At 47.0% G+C, this 20,098-nt stretch overlaps 1 protein-coding gene and 1 pseudogene across 6 annotated transcripts; one reads left to right on the forward strand and one right to left on the reverse strand.

Annotated features, from left to right (window-relative positions):
• The first annotated feature begins 210 nt into the window (after window positions 1-210).
• Window positions 211-15,580, forward strand: USP11 (ubiquitin specific peptidase 11). 6 transcript variants are annotated; one of them, XM_055563057.1, is made up of 21 exons: window positions 211-803; window positions 7,181-7,290; window positions 7,461-7,591; window positions 7,932-8,049; window positions 8,192-8,337; window positions 8,461-8,522; window positions 8,643-8,742; window positions 9,112-9,285; window positions 9,382-9,540; window positions 9,933-10,157; window positions 10,300-10,383; window positions 10,501-10,595; window positions 11,404-11,610; window positions 12,267-12,319; window positions 12,535-12,795; window positions 12,870-12,940; window positions 13,276-13,388; window positions 14,345-14,494; window positions 14,600-14,715; window positions 14,889-14,977; window positions 15,057-15,580. In XM_055563057.1, the coding sequence occupies exons 1-21, from the start codon at window positions 529-531 to the stop codon at window positions 15,192-15,194; spliced, it is 2,877 nt and encodes a 958-aa protein (XP_055419032.1). In that variant the 5' UTR covers window positions 211-528; the 3' UTR covers window positions 15,195-15,580. The 6 variants fall into 6 exon arrangements, with proteins under 6 accessions (XP_055419032.1, XP_055419033.1, XP_055419034.1 ...); XM_055563058.1 differs by having other exon boundaries at window positions 212-803; window positions 12,538-12,795; XM_055563059.1 differs by having other exon boundaries at window positions 234-803; window positions 12,535-12,780.
• Window positions 15,581-19,179: 3,599 nt separating this feature from the next.
• On the reverse strand, window positions 19,180-19,713 carry LOC129639861 (glutathione peroxidase 7-like; annotated as a pseudogene).
• Window positions 19,714-20,098: the final 385 nt, after the last annotated feature.

A 20,098-nucleotide genomic window follows, 5' to 3' on the forward strand; every position in this document is an offset into this window, starting at 1 on the left:
AATAAAACACCTAAACAGGGCCAACTATTATTATCAGTGCTGTAACTCCAATAAAAATATACCTGGCCTGGGGCTGACTTGCCTTCAACACTTTTGTCAAGAGGATAAATCTAGTTCACACAAGGAAGAGGCCCAAAGGCCTGGGTAGCGCCCTGGAAGTTATGCCCTCTTTTGCATTAGTTTCTGATGGAGAAGGGTAGTACAATGAAGGAAGGGCATCCTGGTCAGGCCTGCAAAGAGGCCACTCCCAGGATACAGGCGAGCGGTCCTCAGCAGAGCATGGGATAGAAAGGTCCTGGAAGCTTCCCCTGAGCACGTCCCAATATGTCCACCTTGGGGACCACTACCTCTACTTTCCACACAATCGTTTGTCCTGACTCAACATGGCGTTAGACTCCCCCAAGACACCTTGGTCCTCAGTTCCCAACTGGAGGATTTACCCCGCCTATTGCTGGCGGAAATCACCGCCCACGGGCCTATGCCTGCCCAGCCCCTCGACGAGTTCGAGCGCGAGGGTCCCTTTTCAAGATGGCCGTAGCCCCCTGGCTGTATGGGGGGCTCTGCTTCCGTTTCCGGGATCAAAATCCGGAAGTGGCAGTTGAGGGGCCCTTCCTATTCCCAGCGGCGGTGGTCGCTAGAGGAGGGCAAACAGTTATGGCGGCGGTCGCAGCGAATCCCGCGGATACGGCTGCGACTGCGGTCGACCACCGAAAGCCACAGCGGGAAAAGGTGCCGGGCCTGGAGAGCCAGCGGCGCCAGATCGAGAATGGGCGACGGCGTTCGCTGCGGGTCGGCGAAAGCTGGTAAGGCAGAGCTGAAAGCGGAGCCTCGGCTTGAGAGGACTGTGGGGCACGAGGCGGCGGAGGTCCACGTGAGAGCCGCCCTGAGGAGGAGGAATGGCCTATGGGACTGGGAACGAGAGGGGCGGGGAAGTGCCTAGTCTGAGAAAGAGGTGGGGCCTGTGCGGTGCAGCCTGATAGCGCGGCGCGATTTGGCGCGCAGAGGCAGGGGGCAGGTCATGAGAAGGCGAGGCCGCGGCGGCGGGGCGAGGCCAGCGAGGTGGGCCTTGGAACTTGGTAAGGAGGGGATCTCAACAACAGACCTGGGGAGCGTAGTCTGCGGGGCGTTACGAAGCATCTGGGGGCGGGCCGTGACTGCTGCGCGGCGCCTGAGAACGAACTCAATGCCGGTGACGTCTGGCTGAGGAGCGGATTGGGAGCCGGAGCGGGTGGGGGAAGAGGGAGGGAGTCGGACCCTGAGTGGTGGAGAGAGCTGGAGCCTGGGAAAGAGGCTTGTGACGAGGCCGAGGGGCGTGTCCTGAGGCCGCGGAGAGACTGCAGAGGGGAGGTGGTGCCCGTGAAGCAGAAAATGGCGCCTGCGAACGAGCAAGGCTTGTGAAGCGGCGAGGTTTTTGCCTCTGGCCAAGCTCATCGTCCCAGGACGGGAGAAAGTGCAGGTGATTGGCACGGGAGGGGCCTTCGATGTTACGTTTGTTTTCTGTTTTAGTAGTGCTTTGTTTTGTAATCAAGAAAAAACAGCTATTTTTAAAATATCAATGCGTATCTTGATAAATTGACTTGTTTAATTGATTTCTTTGCTAACCTCTGCTCGAAATGTACTGTTCCTGGGTTCATTTTATTTCTCGCCGAGTTGCATCTCGTTTTTTAAGTTGTGAAATACGTAAGACCTGCAAAGATTATATGAAACGTTTACGTAGGCCAGGTTGATGGACATTTTATAAAAATAAACGATCTGTACTTTTCAAAAATTTCAAGGTCGGGAAGAACTGTTCCAAGTTGAAGAAATTAACGGGATTTAACGAATGCATAACTAAATGCAATGTGTGATCCTAGATTGGATCCCGGAGCAGAAAAAATAAATTATTTAAAAATCTTTTTTTTTCACCTCATAAAGTGAACTTTCTTTTACTGTAAAAGATATGAATGAGGAAATTGATAAAATGTTTACCAAAGTCTGTAGACTAGATGTTAGTACTGCTAATTTCTTGGTTTTGATTATTGTATTGTGATTGTGAAAGATAATATCTTTGTTTTTAGGAAATTCATTTAGGGTTAAAGAACCGAAATATTTAAGGTTAAAGAACCATTGTGTAAGCAAGCTTACTGTGAAATGGTTGAAAGAATAGAATATATAAAGACGTGTTTAAAGAAATAATGACCGAGTAAGTGAGTAAAAATTTAAATTTGGAGAATCTTGAATGAAGGGCACGGAGAAATTCTTTGTATTATTTTTACGACTTTTCTGAGTCTATTTCTAAGTTAAAAATTTAAAGAATAATACAAAATTTGTGAATTAACCACCTAGGTTAAGATTCAGACCGTTACCTTAAGAAATTCTGTGCCGCTCCGGGATGAAAATTCCCCTCCCTGCCTGAATTTTTGATTTCGTTATCAGTTTCCTACCATTGTATGCATCCCTGAATAGTATTTGTGGTCTAAGCTTTCATTTTATGGGAGGATATGTGTGAAATCAGACTGGCTGCGTATCGAGTACCCTTTGCATCTATCAGGTGGGTACTCAGTATCTACATGACGTCATTGGTGACGGTAGCCTTGATCACTTGGTGAAGGTATTTGCTGGGTTTCTCCACTGTACTAGTACTATTTTCCTGTTTCTATACAGAGTGAGTCTTTATGTCCATCCTTACCTCAGAACGTTTCAACAGTCTTACTGTTTCATGCAGTGTAAATGCTGAAATTCTTACAGTGACTTGCAGGGCTTTACAGTTTCCAGGCTGGTGTCTGGCTGTGATGGTTTCTCCCATCTCTCTTCAGATTACCCTCCCCCCTTATTTTCTCCATCCGGCTGTATTGGCTGTATTGGACTCTTGGCATTCCTGCATTGCTGCAAGCAAGCTCTCACCTGAAAGCCTTTAGGATAGGAGTGAGGTTTGCTCCTTTTAGAGTTCTTTAATCACAGTACTAGTGAAATACATATTCCTGTTACTGGAGAGACAAGTTGAGATTCCCCAAATCGGAAATATGAAACCAAGCAGTTTTACTATTACACTATAGCTCCAGCAAGGTACAGCCTCAGTCCATCTTGAGAGTAAACGACAATAACAGAAATATTGCTATAGCCCATTTGGAGGTGTTCAGAAGGGCTTGCAGGCTTTAGTTCCTGCCCCATCTTACTTACTTTTACAGCCTTGTGACAATAGCCTTTAAAAGTATCCCACCCATACCAGGTTTCCTTTTGGTGTGTTGAAAGTGTTTTGGAAGTAGATAGAGTTTGTGGTTACACAACACTGAATGTACTAAATGCCACTAAATTGTTCACTTTTAAATGGTTAATTTTATGTTATTTGAATACTAAAATTAGGATGTGTCAATAAAAAGAATTATCCCATCAATGTTGGTTAAGCATTGAAGCCAGTTTAATTTGCTGTCTGTTTTATAAGGGGTCACTGGAGTGATCAGGAATTTTGTGTTCATAAAGCATTTCAAAGTCTCGGACCTATCCCAAATCATATACCTAAATATACATGTTAATATTTGCACTTTCTAGCTTTTGTCAACTGGCAGATCTGGGTGAGGGCATTTAATTTATTTGGCTATCTAAACTGATTAATTTCTGGGCGAAGCTTTAATTTTAAGAGAAAATTCAAATCAATGATAGTATAGCCTCCTTGGCAAATTTTCGAAAGTGAGCCATCCGAAGTTAAATCTGGGGTAGTGAAGGAGCCTCTGGTTGTTTGCAGGGTGTAGATAGTTTCCTAACAAGAGGTAGATAAGCATGAGCCTGTCTTTGTTCAGATCAAGGAAGGTGGCTGCCTGGGTGCAGTGTTGCAGAATGGATTGTGATGTGTGAAGGGAAAACAATTTATCTCCGGAACTTAAGAGACTAGCCAGTGTCCAAGGCGTATTTATCCTGTGTAACAGCTGTAGCAGCATTTGCCAACCAAACGTGAAAATTTCAGTCGGTTTAGTTCTAGGGTCTTCATTAAAGGTTAGTGCTGTGCAGACTTCTCCTAAAGCTGTTACACAGGATAATTATGCCTTGGCCACTGGATCTAATGAAAGAGTGAAATAAATAATAGGCCTCCAACAATTCCCCTGTAATTGAGTCAGCACCCCTAGTATCTGCTCAGATTTTTTATGAACCAAAAAGGGAAAGGGGGTTGTGAGTCTAAAGTTCTAGAGGAGGGGATCTTTTGGTAGAAAGTTATTGTACTAGTCTTTGTTGCTTGAAAACGAGTATGCTCTTTAGCTTCAAAAGTATGCAGTTATTGAAAGGTTTTTATATTAGTATATCTAATTATATGTAATTAACCATAACTAACCTAGGAAGATAAACTTTCTTTTTGGTTTGTCATTTTTAAAAATTTTAAAAAGTTTGAAAAATGAAAAATTTTAGGTAAACCTAATGCATTCCTTTTGTAGGGTGATCTTTGTGTAGATCTTTGTGATATCTCCCAGAGATAGTTTAGGCAGAAAAGAACATTTGAACAATGTTACTATTCTTACTTTGGCCTGAATTTTGGAAAGACAAAGCAAGAATAGTTCATTGTTTTATATTTATTTCTGTATTTTTGGCTGCGTCAGGTCTTAGTTGCAGCGTGTGTACTCAGTAGCCCTGCAGCATGTGGGCTCTTACAGGGATCGAACCCCCATCCCCTGCATGGTAAGGCAGGTCTCAACCACCAACCAGCAAGGGAATCCCAAGAATAGTTGTTGTTGCTTTTTTTAAAACAAGATATAAATCGAAGTGAAGACAAGAAATATTTATAGTCAACCTTGTAAAACATACAGTGATAAATAGCAGTGATTATTGGGAGCTTAACTTTTCTTAAAAGCAAGAATTCTTTTTAAAAAGTGAGTTAAGAGAGGTCAAAAGGCACCAAGAGTTGACAGTAATTTGGTGACAAAAAAGGAGCTTCCAGTCTGGGCATAAGTTAACGTAGTCATTTTCTAGGGGGGGGGAAACAATTCTAATTATCCTCCTTTGGTACATTATTCATGTAACAATTTACAGAAACAACTTATTTATATCCATTTTTATTTATGTATTTAGGCTTATATAGATATATAAGTAATTTAGAACAGTGTAATTTATATCTGAATAAGCTAACAACCTTTTAATAAAATGAGTAGGAAATCATATCTTAGTTTATATCCATATTTCTGTTTCTCCATAATTATTATACCTAGCAATGTAATAATTAACCAAAATAACCGATATTTTCTCCAGACACAAGAAATCTAGAGGACAGACAATCTTGTTTAGTAATTTCTTTCCATAAGTACAAGTTTCATATCATTTGAACAAATTGGAGGAAACAGAAACATAAGTGACTTTAACAAGATCCATCTTATTTCTGTATATTAGCAATAAGAAATTAGAAAGTTAAAATTTTAGAGATACATTTACATTTGCAACCAAAAAAAAAAAAAAACATGAGCATGTAGGAGTAAATGTAATGATGTGCGTGCTTTCCCATTAGACAGTGACAACTCTATATGTCCTGTCACCTGAGCTGACAGATTATGAGCCATCCCAATTCAGAAATGTTAAAAAAATTCAAAGTGTCTTTGAATTGAAAAAAACGTTGTAGTAATGTTTTGTGAAAATTTATGTAAAGCTTCAGTCTTCTATGAAGGCTTCAGAAATTCATGTTGTAGCCAGGTGTGGAGGTTTTGTTTACCACTCTAAATAAAAAGTTATTTTAATGTTAATTTTCCTTTAAAATCTGCTTTAAAAAAATCTGTTAAGCTGTGCCTCCTTTTGTGTCAAAGTTCCCATTAACAAGAAACTAGCTTTACTGAGTAAATTCACCTCATAGACCATCCACAGAAGCAGTTAAAACCTTGAAGGTACAAGTGGTAGAGGGTAAAGTCCGTGATAGAATCTTCTAGATGGGTGTCTGTGGCATGAACGACCAGGGTGGGGAGGGTGTGTGTGTGTGTCCCCAGCCTGAGTGAAGTGCGGGATCTGTGGGGGGTCACTGCAAACCGCCCCCCTCCAAATAAATAAAACAGCCCACAGAAAAGTTTGCCTATTTTGGGCAACATTCCAGGTTAACAAAGAAAAGTGCCATTTTAAAGAATCTAATGTATAGAGTTAAATAGCTAGAAAACCGTTATATATTTTTCATCCATTTTGTAGCTTTTTAAAAAGTTCTTATTTGAGGCTGTTAAATACTTTGGATAGCCTTCTATGTATCAAAAATTGCATAGCAGGAACTTCCCTGGCAATCTGATGGTTAAGACCGTCAGCTTCCACTGCAGGGGGGCATGATTTGATCCCTGGATGGGGAACTAAGATCATGCTGTGGGGCATGCCCCCCCCTAAAAAAAAGTCCATTGCAGAGCAGGTTTCTGTTGCAGAGCGACGAGGTGGGGGTCGGGGGGTGCTGACATGAGGATTATGTGTATGTGAACTTTGTTGTCTAAGCCCTAGGATTGGAATGATAACAGCTAAAGTTTATTTAGCACTTTCTATATATCATATTCTGCAGACTTGAGAATTTCTCATGGCATTCTACAAAGGCAGATTTCAGCAGTCCTAAATGTTTATCCTAGTAGTGCCTATAAAAGTGTCTCCTTTAAAAGAGAGCAGGTCAAACTGTCCTTAAAGATGGTTCAGATGGTAAATTTTATGTTACATGTTTTTCACAGTTTTACACAGAGTGAGCTAGTCACCATACAATTAGAAATTTATTATAACATCAAAATAAATCCTAAAGACAAAAAAATTATTTTAAAGGTCACAGTGTGCAGTTTTTGAAGGAGGACTTTGTGATTCTTTTAGCAGTTGAAATTTTTTTAAATTTCTGAGTGGATTTTCCATATTTAACAATCCATTTCTCAGCTGAAGAGTTTTGTATCCTGTACAAACATTGTGCATTCAAAAAATGGCTGAAGTCTTATAACATTAGCTGCAAATAACAATTATTTTGAATCTAATTTGATTGTGTTACCCCACAGACTAATACAAGTAAATTATCATTTATTCTATAATAAAATCTCATGTTTTCTGGCATCATGGTATGAGTTTGGTTTTGGTTGTTGTTTTATTTTTTAGCTCTGTATTAGTTTCAGATGTTCATGAAACTTATCCTCTTGGTAACATGTGGATATGTTTAGTCCAATAACCATGGGACGTGGTACCACACACCACCAGATAACTTAGCGACACCCCTGTCACCTGTCTGGTCCAGGTTCCTCGTGGGGCATCACTGGTACAAGCAGTGGGAGGTGTACGTGCAGGGAAGAGATCAGGACTTCAGCACCTTCCCTGGCTGCATCAACAATGCTGAACTCTTTGAAGGTACCAGGCTTCTGCTTCCCCATGTCAGCTGAGCCCTGGACTTCTTGTCATCTCTGTCCCAACAATCATGAGCCCCTTCTCTGTGCTAGGTCATTGGTGAGATGGCCAGACTGACTCATCACTTTCCTTCCCTGATTGTTCCTCTGCCACCTCCCCCTGCCCTCCTGCAGACCAGGTAAACTGGCGCCTCAAGAAGGGATTGGTGGAAGGTGAGGACTATGTGCTGCTCCCAGCGGCTGCTTGGCATTACCTGGTCAACTGGTATGGTCTAGAGCATGGCCAGCCTCCCATTGAACGCAAGGTATAGTGGGTGGTGCGGGTGCTGCAGGGTGGGGGTTGACTTCTGGTGGGGGGAAGCGTAGGAAGAAGGCCTTAAAGGTCCAGGACGGGTCCAGATCTGTGTGTTCATGTCCGCTGTATCCATACACCTGGCTCTGCCCTTCTTAGGTCATTAGACGGTATCTTGCTGCATCCCCTGTGTTTGCTTGCCTGTGTGTGCTCACCTCACACAGCCTCATATGTGTGTCTGTGCCATGTGTGTTCGTCTCTGTGGATGCTCCTCTGATTGCAGAGGTGGTCACCCTGTGTCAGTGTGTGCACACGGTGGGTACGCCAGTGTGTGTACCCTTCCCTCCTTGCAGGTTGTGGAACTGCCTGGCATCCACAAGGTTGAAGTGTACTCAGTAGAATTGTTGCTTGTCCGGCACAGTGATATGGACACACCTCACACGGCTCAATTCAGCCAGACAGATTCTGTTGGTGAGCCCATGGGTCATGGAATGGATTGGCATTCCTGGCAACAGTCATGGTTCAGTGACCTAAGGAGTCTGAGGTCAAGAAGGAGGGGATCCTTCAGGGTGCCAGGAAGACCTTGAACAACGTGCACCATCCCCCTCCACAGACCTAGTTTTGCACACCGCTCGAGAGCAGTTTCTGGTGAGCCCCCAGGAAGAGACCCGGCTGTGGATCAAGAACGCGGAGGGCTCTTTTGAGAGGTTGTGCAACACCCGCATCACAGTGCGTGACGCCGCTCTCAAGACTGGGCAGGTGAGGGTGGGGAGGACTTGTTTGCCCACAGGCCATGCTCAGATTCAGAGAAGTGAGAGCTTGGTACCCATGGGCCCTCCATGAATGCCTTACCTGTTTTTTACTCCTCTTCCTCCAACCCAGGTGGTTGTCATGGAAACCCGAAACAAGGATGGCACTTGGCCCAGTGCCCAGCCACATGACACGTGAGCTGTCGGGGTTTTCGGTCCAGAGTGGGGTCCCACAGTCGGCACACTGAGCCCATGAGCACATTTTCTCTGTGCATGGTAGTTCTTCAGCTGATAAAAACTTCTCATCCGTTTCAGGAGCAGCACATTGGAGGAGGAAGAGGACTTCCAGGGCCAGCCAGGCATCTGTGGTCTTACCAATCTGGGCAACACATGCTTCATGAACTCGGCCCTGCAGGTTGGACCATGAGGTCTAGGTCTGGTGCAGCATGGGGGTGGATTCACGAATTGGAAATGGAGGACAGAGTTGGGGGCACTGCAGGGCAAGGTGTCAGGTTGGAAGCTAGGTCCGCACAGTCTGGCTTGATGTGCCCATGTTTCTTTCTGAAATACCCATGCCTTTCCTCTCCACTTGCTCCCTGCTCTCCCTAGTCTCCTCTCCTTCATCACCACATTCTTCTTTCTCCTGAAGTGCTGTTCTCTCCTCTCCCCTACTCCTCTGCCCATTCCTTTCTTTCCCCTTCATCCTCCTCCCCCTTCCTTTCATCCATCCCCACCTAGGTTACCTTTTTCTTCCCTTCACTCACCTGGCTCCTGCCTCCTACAGTGCCTCAGTAACGTGCCACAGCTCACCGAGTACTTCCTCAAAAACCGATACCTGGAGGAGCTCAACTTCTGCAACCCACTGGGCATGAAGGGGGAGATTGCACAGGCCTATGCGGACCTGGTGAAACAGGCGTGGTCTGGCCACCACCGCTCCATTGTGCCCCAGGTGTTCAAGGTGTGGCTCAGCCCTGGCTAGCCCCTATCTGCCCCCCAACCCCCACCCCCCACCCATCGCCTCCCTCATGCCTTGACGCCCCGCTCATCTCCTCAGACCAAGGTCGGCCACTTTGCGTCCCAGTTTCTGGGCTTCCAGCAGCATGACTCACAGGAGCTGCTGTCGTTCCTCCTGGATGGGCTACACGAGGACCTCAATCGCATCAAGAAGAAGGAATATGTGGAGCTATGTGATGCTGCTGGGAGGCCAGATCAGGTGGGTGCTTCCAGAAGACCCCCATCATGAGAGCCTTGTTAAAGCCACTAGGACCTCTGCCACAGGGATTTTCTGGCCCCCCTGGGGTACCCTCACCACTCCCCATTTTTGGTTAAGCTCATCTTCCCTGACCTCAGTCCCATCCTCGTCTTCACCATATCTCCACATCTGCTCCTACACCCAGTGAGAGTTAACTCCCACCCAGTCTCCTTCCCCAAGTAACCCCTAGCCCTGACAGTGAACAACACAGTCTCCGGGTGGCCCTCACTATAACTCTGTCTCTGGACTTTACCAGTGGCCTTAACCTTTACTCCCATGCGCACCCTGCCTGCAAACCATGGTTTTCCCCAGCCCCTGGCATCCCTCACCACTCAGCACTACACTGTCAACAGGAGGTTGCTCAGGAAGCCTGGCAAAACCACAAACGGCGGAATGATTCTGTGATCGTGGACACTTTCCATGGCCTCTTCAAATCCACACTGGTGTGCCCTGATTGTGGCAATGTGTCTGTGACCTTCGACCCCTTCTGCTACCTCAGTGTCCCACTGCCTGTGAGCCATAAGAGGGTCATGGAGGTCTTCTTTGTCTCCATGGACCCCCGCCGCAAGCCGGAGCAGGTATGAGGGGAACGAGGACTGGGGTGTAATGAGGGACCTGCACTCATAGAGTTGGTTTGATTACTCAGCCATACCTCAGGGTTTCCTGCACTAACTCACCACACATCCTTCTGCTCTTCTGTGGTTACCGTTTCTCCCTCAGCACCGGCTCGTGGTCCCCAAGAAAGGCAAGATCTCGGATCTGTGTGTGGCTCTGGCCAAACACACTGGCATCTCGCCAGAAAGGGTGAGGCTCTGCAGATGAAGGAAGGTGGGATACAGGGGCAAGGAAACCAAGGGAGGCAGAAAGGCCTGTGGGAGATCTTGCAGACTGATCGGTCCTCTCTCCGTAACCCATTCCCAGATGATGGTGGCTGATGTCTTCAGTCACCGCTTCTACAAGATCTACCAGCTGGAGGAATCCCTGAGCAGCATCTTAGACCGAGATGATATCTTCATGTGAGTAAGAAGACCAGGGGAGATGGGGGTTTCTTAGGAACCTCCTTTGTTAACCACCTTCCCTCTCCCTTCCTCAGCCTGCTCAGGGCTTCGGCCGTGTACCTTAGCAGGGCAGGCTGCTAGGGGCTGTCAGTGAGTGGGGTGAAATCCTTATGCCGGATGTCCTTGGGTGTTTTCTTCCTTATTATGTGAGGGAGGCTCCTGTTTATTTTATTCAGCACTTAACTAGTACCTCATATGTACCAGATGCTGATCTGCACTCCTTATTCACTTTGCAGGCCACAAAACCCAAATGATTTTTAAGATAGGGAATGCTAAGCTGCTTTCTGAACATAAAAGCATTCAGAACAAGTTTGGGACTTCCCTGGCAGTTAGGACTCTGTGCTTCCACTTCAGGGAGCATGGGTTCTATCCCTGATCAGGAACTAAGGTCCCACATGCCATGTGGTGTGGCCAAAAAGAAAAACATGTTTGAAATGTTTGGGTAACTGAAATAGAAGGTGCTTTATGAGTAGAAAAGTTCTTTGTAACCAAGCAGTTTTTAAAAAAAAAAAAATTTGTTTTAGATCCTTGTGTCACGAAAAATTTTTGTCAGCTCCCTCAGTGCTCTAATAACACCAAAAGACTTTATCTAATATCACATAAACAAGGTGCTGTGTAAATGATCCAAAACCCTGGGTGACTCTTTGGACCCTTTTAAAAATACTTTCAGGCTGTGAGTGGTGAGTGGCTGGAGCAACTGGGGCAGAGTCCTTGAATCCCTCTTGGGTATATTTATCAGATGGGACCTGATGTTCATCTCCCACAGATATGAGGTGTCGGGCAGGGCTGCTGTTGGTGAGAACTCCAGAGAGGATGTTGTGCTTCCCATCTACCTGCGGGAGCGCACCCCAGCCCGGGACTATAACAGTTCCTATTATGGCTTGATGCTCTTTGGGCACCCACTCCTGGTGTCAGTGCCCCGGGACCGGCTCTCGTGGGACGCCCTGTATCACATCCTGCTGTACCGCCTCTCGTGAGTCTGCGCTTCTGGGTCAGGTGGGGACGTGGGGTCAGAACTCAGAGCCGAGTGTCTAACCACTTGGTTGCCACCTTCCGTCCAGCTCCTGAAGACCGTTCAAACTTAACATGGCCAGAGAGTAACTTGTAGGTTTTTTTCTTCCTCTAAATTTCTGACTTTGCCACCACCTCACCTAGGTGCCAGGGATATAGGAGTGAACATGGCAGACAATGTCATCTTGTACTTAATTGTCTTTCTAGGAGAGTCTTGGTTATTTGTGTTTTGATCAATTTTTATTGTGCTTAAAACCCAGAGTCCCCACCAGGCAAACAGCAGCGCACTATCTGGCTTCACCTCCCTCACGTGGCACTTATGCATGCTCCTCGGAGGCCTTCCCCGATGGAGATGTGCAGCTGCTCATGTATCTGTATAACAGTGGCTTATCATACTTAAGATCCACACTCCTTAACTGTGGCCCACAAGATCCTCCATTGTCAGGCCATCTCTTCCCACGTTCCTGTAGCATCTCCTGAGACCTTCTGGCTCCTCCTCCACAACTGTGTGTGTGGGGGTTGACCCATGGCTTCCCATCATAAGCAAAGTAGACTTCGGGCTCTGTCCTCCCCGCCCTCGAGCCCCCTCCTTGAGAGTCTCCTCTGTTCTGTTGGCAGACGCTATGTGACCAGACCCAGCTCGGATGATGAGGATGACGGGGATGAGAAAGGTGAGGAAGAGGAAGGAGAGCGAATCCACAAGGATGAGTGTCTGTACATGGATCCACAAGGATGAGGGTCTCCCATGGCCTGAGGGAGGGTCAGTGGGTCAGTGGTGGGTCTGGGGTGGGTCTGACACACACACAGGGTCCACCTGGATGTGCATTGCTGCTCAGCCTGCTGGGGTTCGCACATTCCCACCTCTTACATCCTCCCCCAATTCTAGCAGACCTGGAGGATAAGGATAGGCTCCCTAAGCCTGGACGTGTGACTGAGGGCAGCTCCCGAGACCCTGGACTGGAGCAGGCTGGGCCTAGCTCCAGAGTCGTGAGCAGAAGTCGGGCCCCTGTGGACAACTCTCCTGGGCCATCTCACTGGCCCCAGAGGGCACGGCGCAAGCACCTCTTCACCCTGCACACAGTGAATTCCAATGGGACCAGTGACCGCTCGACCTTCAACGAGGATACCAATGGTGTCTCCTTAAGCTGTGAGCCAGGATTGGGAGGCGGGAGGGGGTATTCCTTGGCAGCAGGGCCCATAACCACCTCCCCTCGCCCCTAGCCCAGCCGTACATTGCCATCGACTGGGAACCAGAGATGAAGAAGCGTTACTATGACGAGGTGGAGGCTGAGGTAAAGGAGATCTAGGGGATGGCAGGGAGGGGGGTGCACTTTAAGTTGGCACCACACACCCTCTCCTACCTCAGCTGAGCCGTGATCACAGAGCTCCCGGGGCCTCAGATTCTTAACTTCAAAGTCCATGCCCTTAACCACTTAGTGTGCATCTTCCACCCCCACTCCTTTTTATCCCCCAAGGGAATGGCTACTCACTCCAGTATTCTTGCCTGGAGAATTCCATGGACAGAGGAGCCTGGCAGGCTACAGTCCATGGGGTCACAAAGAATCCAACACAACTGAGTGACTTTCACTTTTCATCCTCATACCTGCCATCCACTCCCCAAACCTAGGGCTACGTGAAGCATGACTGCGTTGGGTACGTGCTGAAGAAGGCACCAGTGCAGCTGCAGGAATGCATTGAGCTCTTCACCACCGTTGAGACCCTAGAGAAGGAAAACCCCTGGTAAGGGACCAGAACAGGGCCTCTGGGGGTGCTATTAGGTAGGACCACCTCCGCCCAGCCCCTGTTACCATTAAATACACCTTCCCCCACCTGCTCATTCGATCGCCTCCTGCCACTCAGGCCACCAACAACCCAAGCCTATTTCCACCTCAGAGCCTTTGCCCGAGCTGTTCCTTCTCCCAAAATCATCCTTCCTCCAGTTATCTACAAGACTTGACCTCCTTCATTTTGCTCAAGTCTCTTCAAATATCACCTTATCAGAGAGGCCTTCTCTTATTCTTCTGTTAAAAACTGCTCCTCCCCCAGCCATCAGCTCCCTCCATTCCTTCCCTGTGCCGTATTTGTCTGAGCCTAGCATTTCTTTCTTGCTCCATAACACCCCTTGATGTCACATCTTAGATTCTTCTCTTAAGTCGTTTTTTGTCTTTCTTGTTAGAGTGAGCCCCTTGAGAGTGAAAACATTTTAAGTTCACTGTGTGTCTCTTCTCATTGGTTATAATGGTGTGGGCTATGCAGTAGACACTCATTAGGATGTTGGAGAATAAGCGAAACAGAAAGAACTGAAAAGATAAAGCCAATCTCAAAAATAAGAGGAGCATCTCCACGAAGCAGAAAGGGAACAAATATGAAGTAGTGCCGTCTACTTCATATCAACAGTAGGCCGTCAGCAAATACCTGGCGAGTAAGTGAGTAAAACAGAAGAGAGAAAACCAGAGGGACAGAGGCAGGCTCAAAAAGATGACTAGGGTCTACCAGATCAGAAATCAAACAAAAACATGCCAGTACAAAAGTGCCTATGTTGGGCAATTGATAAGTACGTGGCAAGGTTTTAACAAGCATGCTAAAGTAACATAGGAGTAGGAGTAGCATCTCTGGACCAGATGTGGCCCATCAAAGCTACATGGCAACAAGAGCTCAGAAAGTGTCTTGTCTCCTGACCTGGGCTCCATCACTAGGTACTGCCCCACTTGCAAGCAGCACCAGCTGGCCACCAAGAAGCTGGACCTGTGGATGCTACCAGAGACACTCATCATCCACCTGAAGCGCTTTTCCTACACCAAGTTCTCCAGAGAAAAGCTGGACACCCTTGTGGAGTTTCCTATCCGGTCTGGGGCCTGGGGAGGCTGGCTGGGGGCAGGAGTTGGGTGGGGAGGAAGGCAGGGACTGGGGGAAGGGGGCGCCACTGATATTAACCCTTGCCACACCCACAGGGACCTGGACTTCTCTGAGTTTGTCATCAAGCCGCAGAATGACTCAGCCCGGGAGCTGTACAAATACGATCTGATCGCAGTTTCCAACCATTATGGGGGCCTGCGGGATGGACACTGTATGTACCCAGGGGCATGCTCAGGGCGGGGGCAATGGGGTTGGGATGTCCCAGTGGGTAAGTAGATGTGTGAACCAGTGGCGAGGTCATTGGTGTCGGAGGAGTGAGAGAGCCAACGTGGACCCTTCTTAGGGGCAGGAGGGTGGGTGAGGACCGCCTGTCCTCTCTTACAGACACGACATTTGCGTGCAACAAGGACAGCGGTCAGTGGCACTACTTCGATGACAGCAGCGTCTCACCTGTGACAGAGAATCAGATTGAGGTGATTCCTATCTTCCTTCCTCCCCTTCTCCCGACACCTTCTTCCCCAACCCACACTGACTCTTGTCTTCTCCTCACAGTCCAAGGCAGCCTATGTCCTCTTCTACCAACGCCAGGACGTGGCACGCCGTCTGCAAACCCAGGCCAGCTCGTCAAAGCCCCCGGCATCGTCTGCCTGTGGTGCCCCACCCAAATCAGAGTTCGTGGATGTAAACTGAGGGGCCCTGGCCCTGCCACCGGGAAGGAAGCTGTCCCGGCTCTCTTCCTTCCTGAAGCCACCCCCATTCTCTTAACCCAAGTTATAGGTGCCCCACGCCAGGCGTCACAGGCTTAGTTGTGGCTACTGTTCTCCTTGCTGCTATGTTGCGCTTTCCCAGGGAAGAAGAGGTCGTGTCTCCTTCCAGCAGTGTGTTCCCTGCCCGTGTTTGCCCTTTAGAGCATTAATCTTCCCTTCTATTCTCTATTTATGATTCTGTCCTTCTTGTCCTCAATCTGGGGTGTTCTCAGGGGGTGGGGGTGGGGTGCACCTGAACAGAGTGTATTTTCTTATTGAGACCCTGTACCTTGCGCTGTGTATATATAAAAGTGCCAGTGTGTTCCTTGGCATTGTGGGGTTTTTTTTCCACATCCTTAACCATGCACCAGTATTGTGCCTGTGTGCAGAGTGAATGCCAGGTGTGTGATGGCTGCTGCTCTTGAGTGCTCATTGAGCGCCATCTGTGTGCCAGGTCCTATTCTAAGTGCTTGTGAAGCGCCATCTGTGCGCCAGACACAATTCTCAGCACCAACTGCATGCCCAGTGTTTTCTAAAGCATTTTGCAAATATTGACTCATAATCCTCACAAGAGTCTCACACAGGAGTTGTCATTGCCAATTTCAGGTGGGGAAACAGATGCAGAGGTCAAGTAATTGCTCTAGTTATGTCCAGAGGTCCAGGCACCTCATCACTTACACTGGAGGTAGTAGTCCCCAAAGGGGACATTTGACCTCTGTGGACCCAGGATGGAAGTGGTAGTGGACATGACTTGTGCTCAGCTGCTGTGGGAAAGGTGTGTCTAGAACAGACAGGCATGTGTGGGGGCAAATGGCTGGGTTCTGGATATAAAGATACTAAACAGACCACCTCACAGGCCAGCAGTAGTGTCCTCTGAGGAGGGGGTACATCTGGCCCAAGCCACCCACAGTGACAGGACAGATGGGCTGTGTCTGTGTTGCCCCTATGCTTAGCCTCCCACCATGACTGCAGCTTCCCCACCAGGCAGGGTCCCTCCAGCCTCATCCCACAGAAGAGCGAGATAGAGCACCTCCTGTAGAATGGGTGCAGCATTGTGTGAGCATAAGATGCCACCTAAGCACTGCACAGCCCCCCCACTCCCCCCCCCCACCAGCCGCCTGAGCCCTCCTGTGGGTGCCAGCTCTCACCTGAGAGAAACAGAGCTCCAGTGGGGACAACCGTGGGGCAGAATGGAGTGGACCAGCGTGCAGTATCTGGACATAGACAAGCACCCCAGCCCTTCACACTAAGGAAGGGAATCCTTATCAGGGCGGCTGAGAGATCATTCCGCCACCAAGCCTCCTGCCTTTGCACTGGGCCTGCAAAGCCCCCTCTGAGGGGCACTCAGCCCAGCCTTATCACCCACCAACCTTCAGTTGTGCTGTAGATACAGGCGAAATCGAGATAGTTGCTGTGAGGAACTCAGCTCAAACTGACTTAAGCAAAAAATAAAAATATTGGATCCAGGGACTCATAAGCTGTCATTTAGTCCTCACAACTGAAACTCCAGTACTTCACCTGATACGAAGAACTGACTCACTTGAAAAGACCCTGATGCTGGGAAAGATTGAAGGCGGGAGAAGGGGATGAGAGAGGATGAGATGGTTGGATGGTATCACCGACTCAATGGACATGAGTTTGAGTAAACTCTGGGAGCTGGTGACGGACAGGGAGGCCTGGCGTGCTGCAGTCCATGAGTTCGCAAAGAGTTGGACACGACTGGGTGACTGAACTGACTGAACTGAGGTCCTCACGAAGACTATATGGTTTAAGCACTATTACCCCGTTTTGCAGATGAAGCAGGCATGAAGAGCTGGTTCAAAATAAGTCCTCATTAGCTATGAATAATCAGTCCTGGACAAACATCCACCTAAAAGGAATTAACTGAAAAGAACTTCCCTGGTTTAACCAAAGACACCTTGAAAAGACAACATGCCTAAGAATCAGGACAAATAAAAGACAACACAGTAACACAGAGACACAATAGACTCCTCAGCCATCAGTGTAAAACATGTTTATTCTGGTCATGGAAATAGAGATACATGTGAAAAAGAAATTTAAAACCTTTAAAAGTGAAAATGAAAACAAGTAAAAATAAGTTGAGAAAGAACCAAACAGAAGTGATAGATCTGAGCTGCTGCTGCTAAGTCGCTTCAGCCGTGTCCGACTGTGCAACCCCATAGACGGCAGCCCACCAGGCTCCCCCTTCCCTGGGATTCTCCAGGCAAGAACACTGGAGTGGGTTGCCACTTCCTTCTCCAATGCGTGAAAGTGAAGTCGCTCAGTGGTATCTTGACTCTTCGTGACCCCATGGACTGCAACCTACCAGGCTCCTCTGTCCATGGGATTTTCCAGGCAAGAGTACTGGAATGGGGTGCCATCACCTTCCTAGCAAAACTTAAGAATTATCTTTTATTTTTTTGTCTGGCTACTTACTGTGAAACTGATAAACATCTTTTACTATTGTGATTATGTAACTAACATTTGCTTAATACCATTGTATTATGGTTGGTCAACAGAAAATAATAGAATTCTATATCACTAAAACTAGCATTTAGCAGGAAAAAGTCAATGGATGAGTTTAGCAACAAATCAGACCTAGCCAAGGAAGGATTTTGTGAATTGAATACAGTTTAGGGCATACTAAGAAATGCATCTTCTAGAAGATTTTAAGTTAGACTAATACTGTATTTTAATACGGATATAAAAACTAAAAAATATAAAAGATACACATTTCAAACAAGAGGGAGGAAAATAGATGAATAATCCAAAAGAAGGCAAGAAGAAAGGAACATGGAACACGGTGGATGGGTAGAAAGCACATAGGCAACCACTTGCAAATAATCTGCTGCGTTTCCTCCAGTTCAAGGGAGGGGACTGGGAACCAGGCAGCTGCTTTCAGACCACAACTACCACCGTCCTAGGGAGAAGCTGGGATGAGGGTGAGTAAGAATGCTGCAAAACTTTCCCATAATTTTGAAAATGACTTTTTCTTGATTGGACACTTGTTCTGTTGCTGTAAACCTGTGACTTTTCCAGAAGTGCTGACACAGTTGGATCTGATAATTTGGCTTGCTTGCTTTTTTCTTTTCAAATTTAATTTTAGGTTTTTGTTGGGGAACATAAGCTTGGAGCTTCCTAGTCTGCCATGTTGCTAATGTCACTCCCCTTGTGTATTATAAGTGTGTTTCTTAACACACTTAGGAAGCAATGCCATTGGGATCTTTTTACATAATCTTACATTGAGTTTTAATTGAGGTGCTTAGATCACTTAGTTAATGTAATTATCGATATGTTTAAGTTTTAGTATTTCATCTAGCTATCTGATTATTTTTTTGAGGGAGATGCTTTCATTTTTTATTTTGTATCATGTATTATTTTACAATGAATTGTATTACGTTTGTAATTGAAAAAAATACATAGGAAAACAGTAACAACAGCAAATATTTGGCCTGGATTCTTAGGGCTAGAAATTCATGTTGGGTTCAAGTTTTTGTTGATCACAACTTAATTTTTTGGTTCATATGCAAAAACCATTTCTTGAATGCCTCCTGGTTAGCTGGCACTGCCCTTGGCACTTCCATAGGCTTTTCATCCTCATCCTCACAATAGCCCTGTGAGGTAGAAATTAGTCCCGCTTTATAGATAGGAGATAATTGCTTGAAATGCTTCTATTTGCCACATGTTTTCATAGGCTAGAGGTTCTTACCAGCTGGTAAGTCATTGGTCAAGAACTCTCACTGGTTCCTAGAGGTTGCTCTAAGATTCAAATAATCAAACTACTAGAATTCTCCCCTGACAGGAGTGATGGGTTAGGTATCAGGATAAGAGTGGAGAAGAGTCTGTGGTCTCTTTGTAGCACCATTTGAGTTTGCTCTGGTCACTCATGCACAGTGCGGGGAGGGGATCAGGGAGAGGAGGGAAAGTGTTTATAAGTCTTCTTGCTTCTTCAGGATGAGCTTCATCACCAGCGCTGTAAACAGGAGCCTGATCTCCTCCACTGTCATGCTTGGGTCCCAAGCTCCTACCACCTTTCCAGCTGGGGCCACTAGGTACTTCCAGAAGTTCCAGCTGGGCTCCTTGCCAGAAGTCTCCGTCAGGTACTTGAAGGCAGGGTGGACACCAGTGCTGGCCACTGTGATCTTGCTAAACATGGGGAAAGTGACACTGTAGGTGCGGCAGGGCAAAGCTCTCAATCTTGCTGCTGTCGGGCTCCTGCTGGCCACACTGGTTGCAGGGGAAGGCAAGCACATTGAAGTGCTGGGGCCCCAGGTCCTGCTGTGCTGGTCTACGAAGCCGCATTTGCTAGCTGCATTCACCACCAGGGACACCTAGCCGTCGTACTTCTTCAGCAACACCAACTTGCCCCAAATGTTGACGGCCTTGAGGTTGTTGAAGTCCTGCTGCTGCTGCATGCCAGCCATGGACGCCAGGAGCAGCCAGGCCACCAGTGCCCCCACCATGACTCGCTGCAGAGCAGGTGGCGTGGTGAGGCAGCTATCTGATTCTGTTTGTCCTCTTCCCTCTTGTCATTTTCCCTCTTTTATTGCTTTATTTTGAATTAAGTTTTTAAAAATGATTTTACTTCATCTCTTTTTTTGGCTTATTAGCTCTAACTCTTGGTTTTATTTACTGCTTGCTTTATGGTTTATAGTGTACATTATTTTTTTGGCTGTGCCAGATCTTTGTTGCTGCATGCAGGCTTTCCCTCCTTGTGGGTGATCAAGGGCTACTCTAGTTGCATTGCGTGGAGGGTGAGTCTTGTCCATGTGGCTGGAAGCAGAACTGCTGTCCTTCAACTTTATAAAATTTACTGTTTCAGTGTTCTTTTTCTCACTTCTTGAGATG

The sequence above is a fragment of the Bubalus kerabau genome, chromosome X, assembly GCF_029407905.1.
Source record: "Bubalus kerabau isolate K-KA32 ecotype Philippines breed swamp buffalo chromosome X, PCC_UOA_SB_1v2, whole genome shotgun sequence".
Taxonomy (NCBI): domain Eukaryota; kingdom Metazoa; phylum Chordata; class Mammalia; order Artiodactyla; family Bovidae; genus Bubalus; species Bubalus kerabau.

Bases quoted from the DNA above. Each gene is read 5' to 3' on its own strand.
- USP11 (XM_055563057.1), top strand. From the start codon at position 529: ATGGCCGTAGCCCCCTGGCTGTATGGGGGGCTCTGCTTCCGTTTCCGG. The intron at 11,611-12,266 runs GTGAGTCTGCGC...TTCTGTTGGCAG, and splicing joins ATCCTGCTGTACCGCCTCTC to ACGCTATGTGACCAGACCCA. The intron at 14,978-15,056 runs GTGATTCCTATC...TTCTCCTCACAG, and splicing joins TGACAGAGAATCAGATTGAG to TCCAAGGCAGCCTATGTCCT.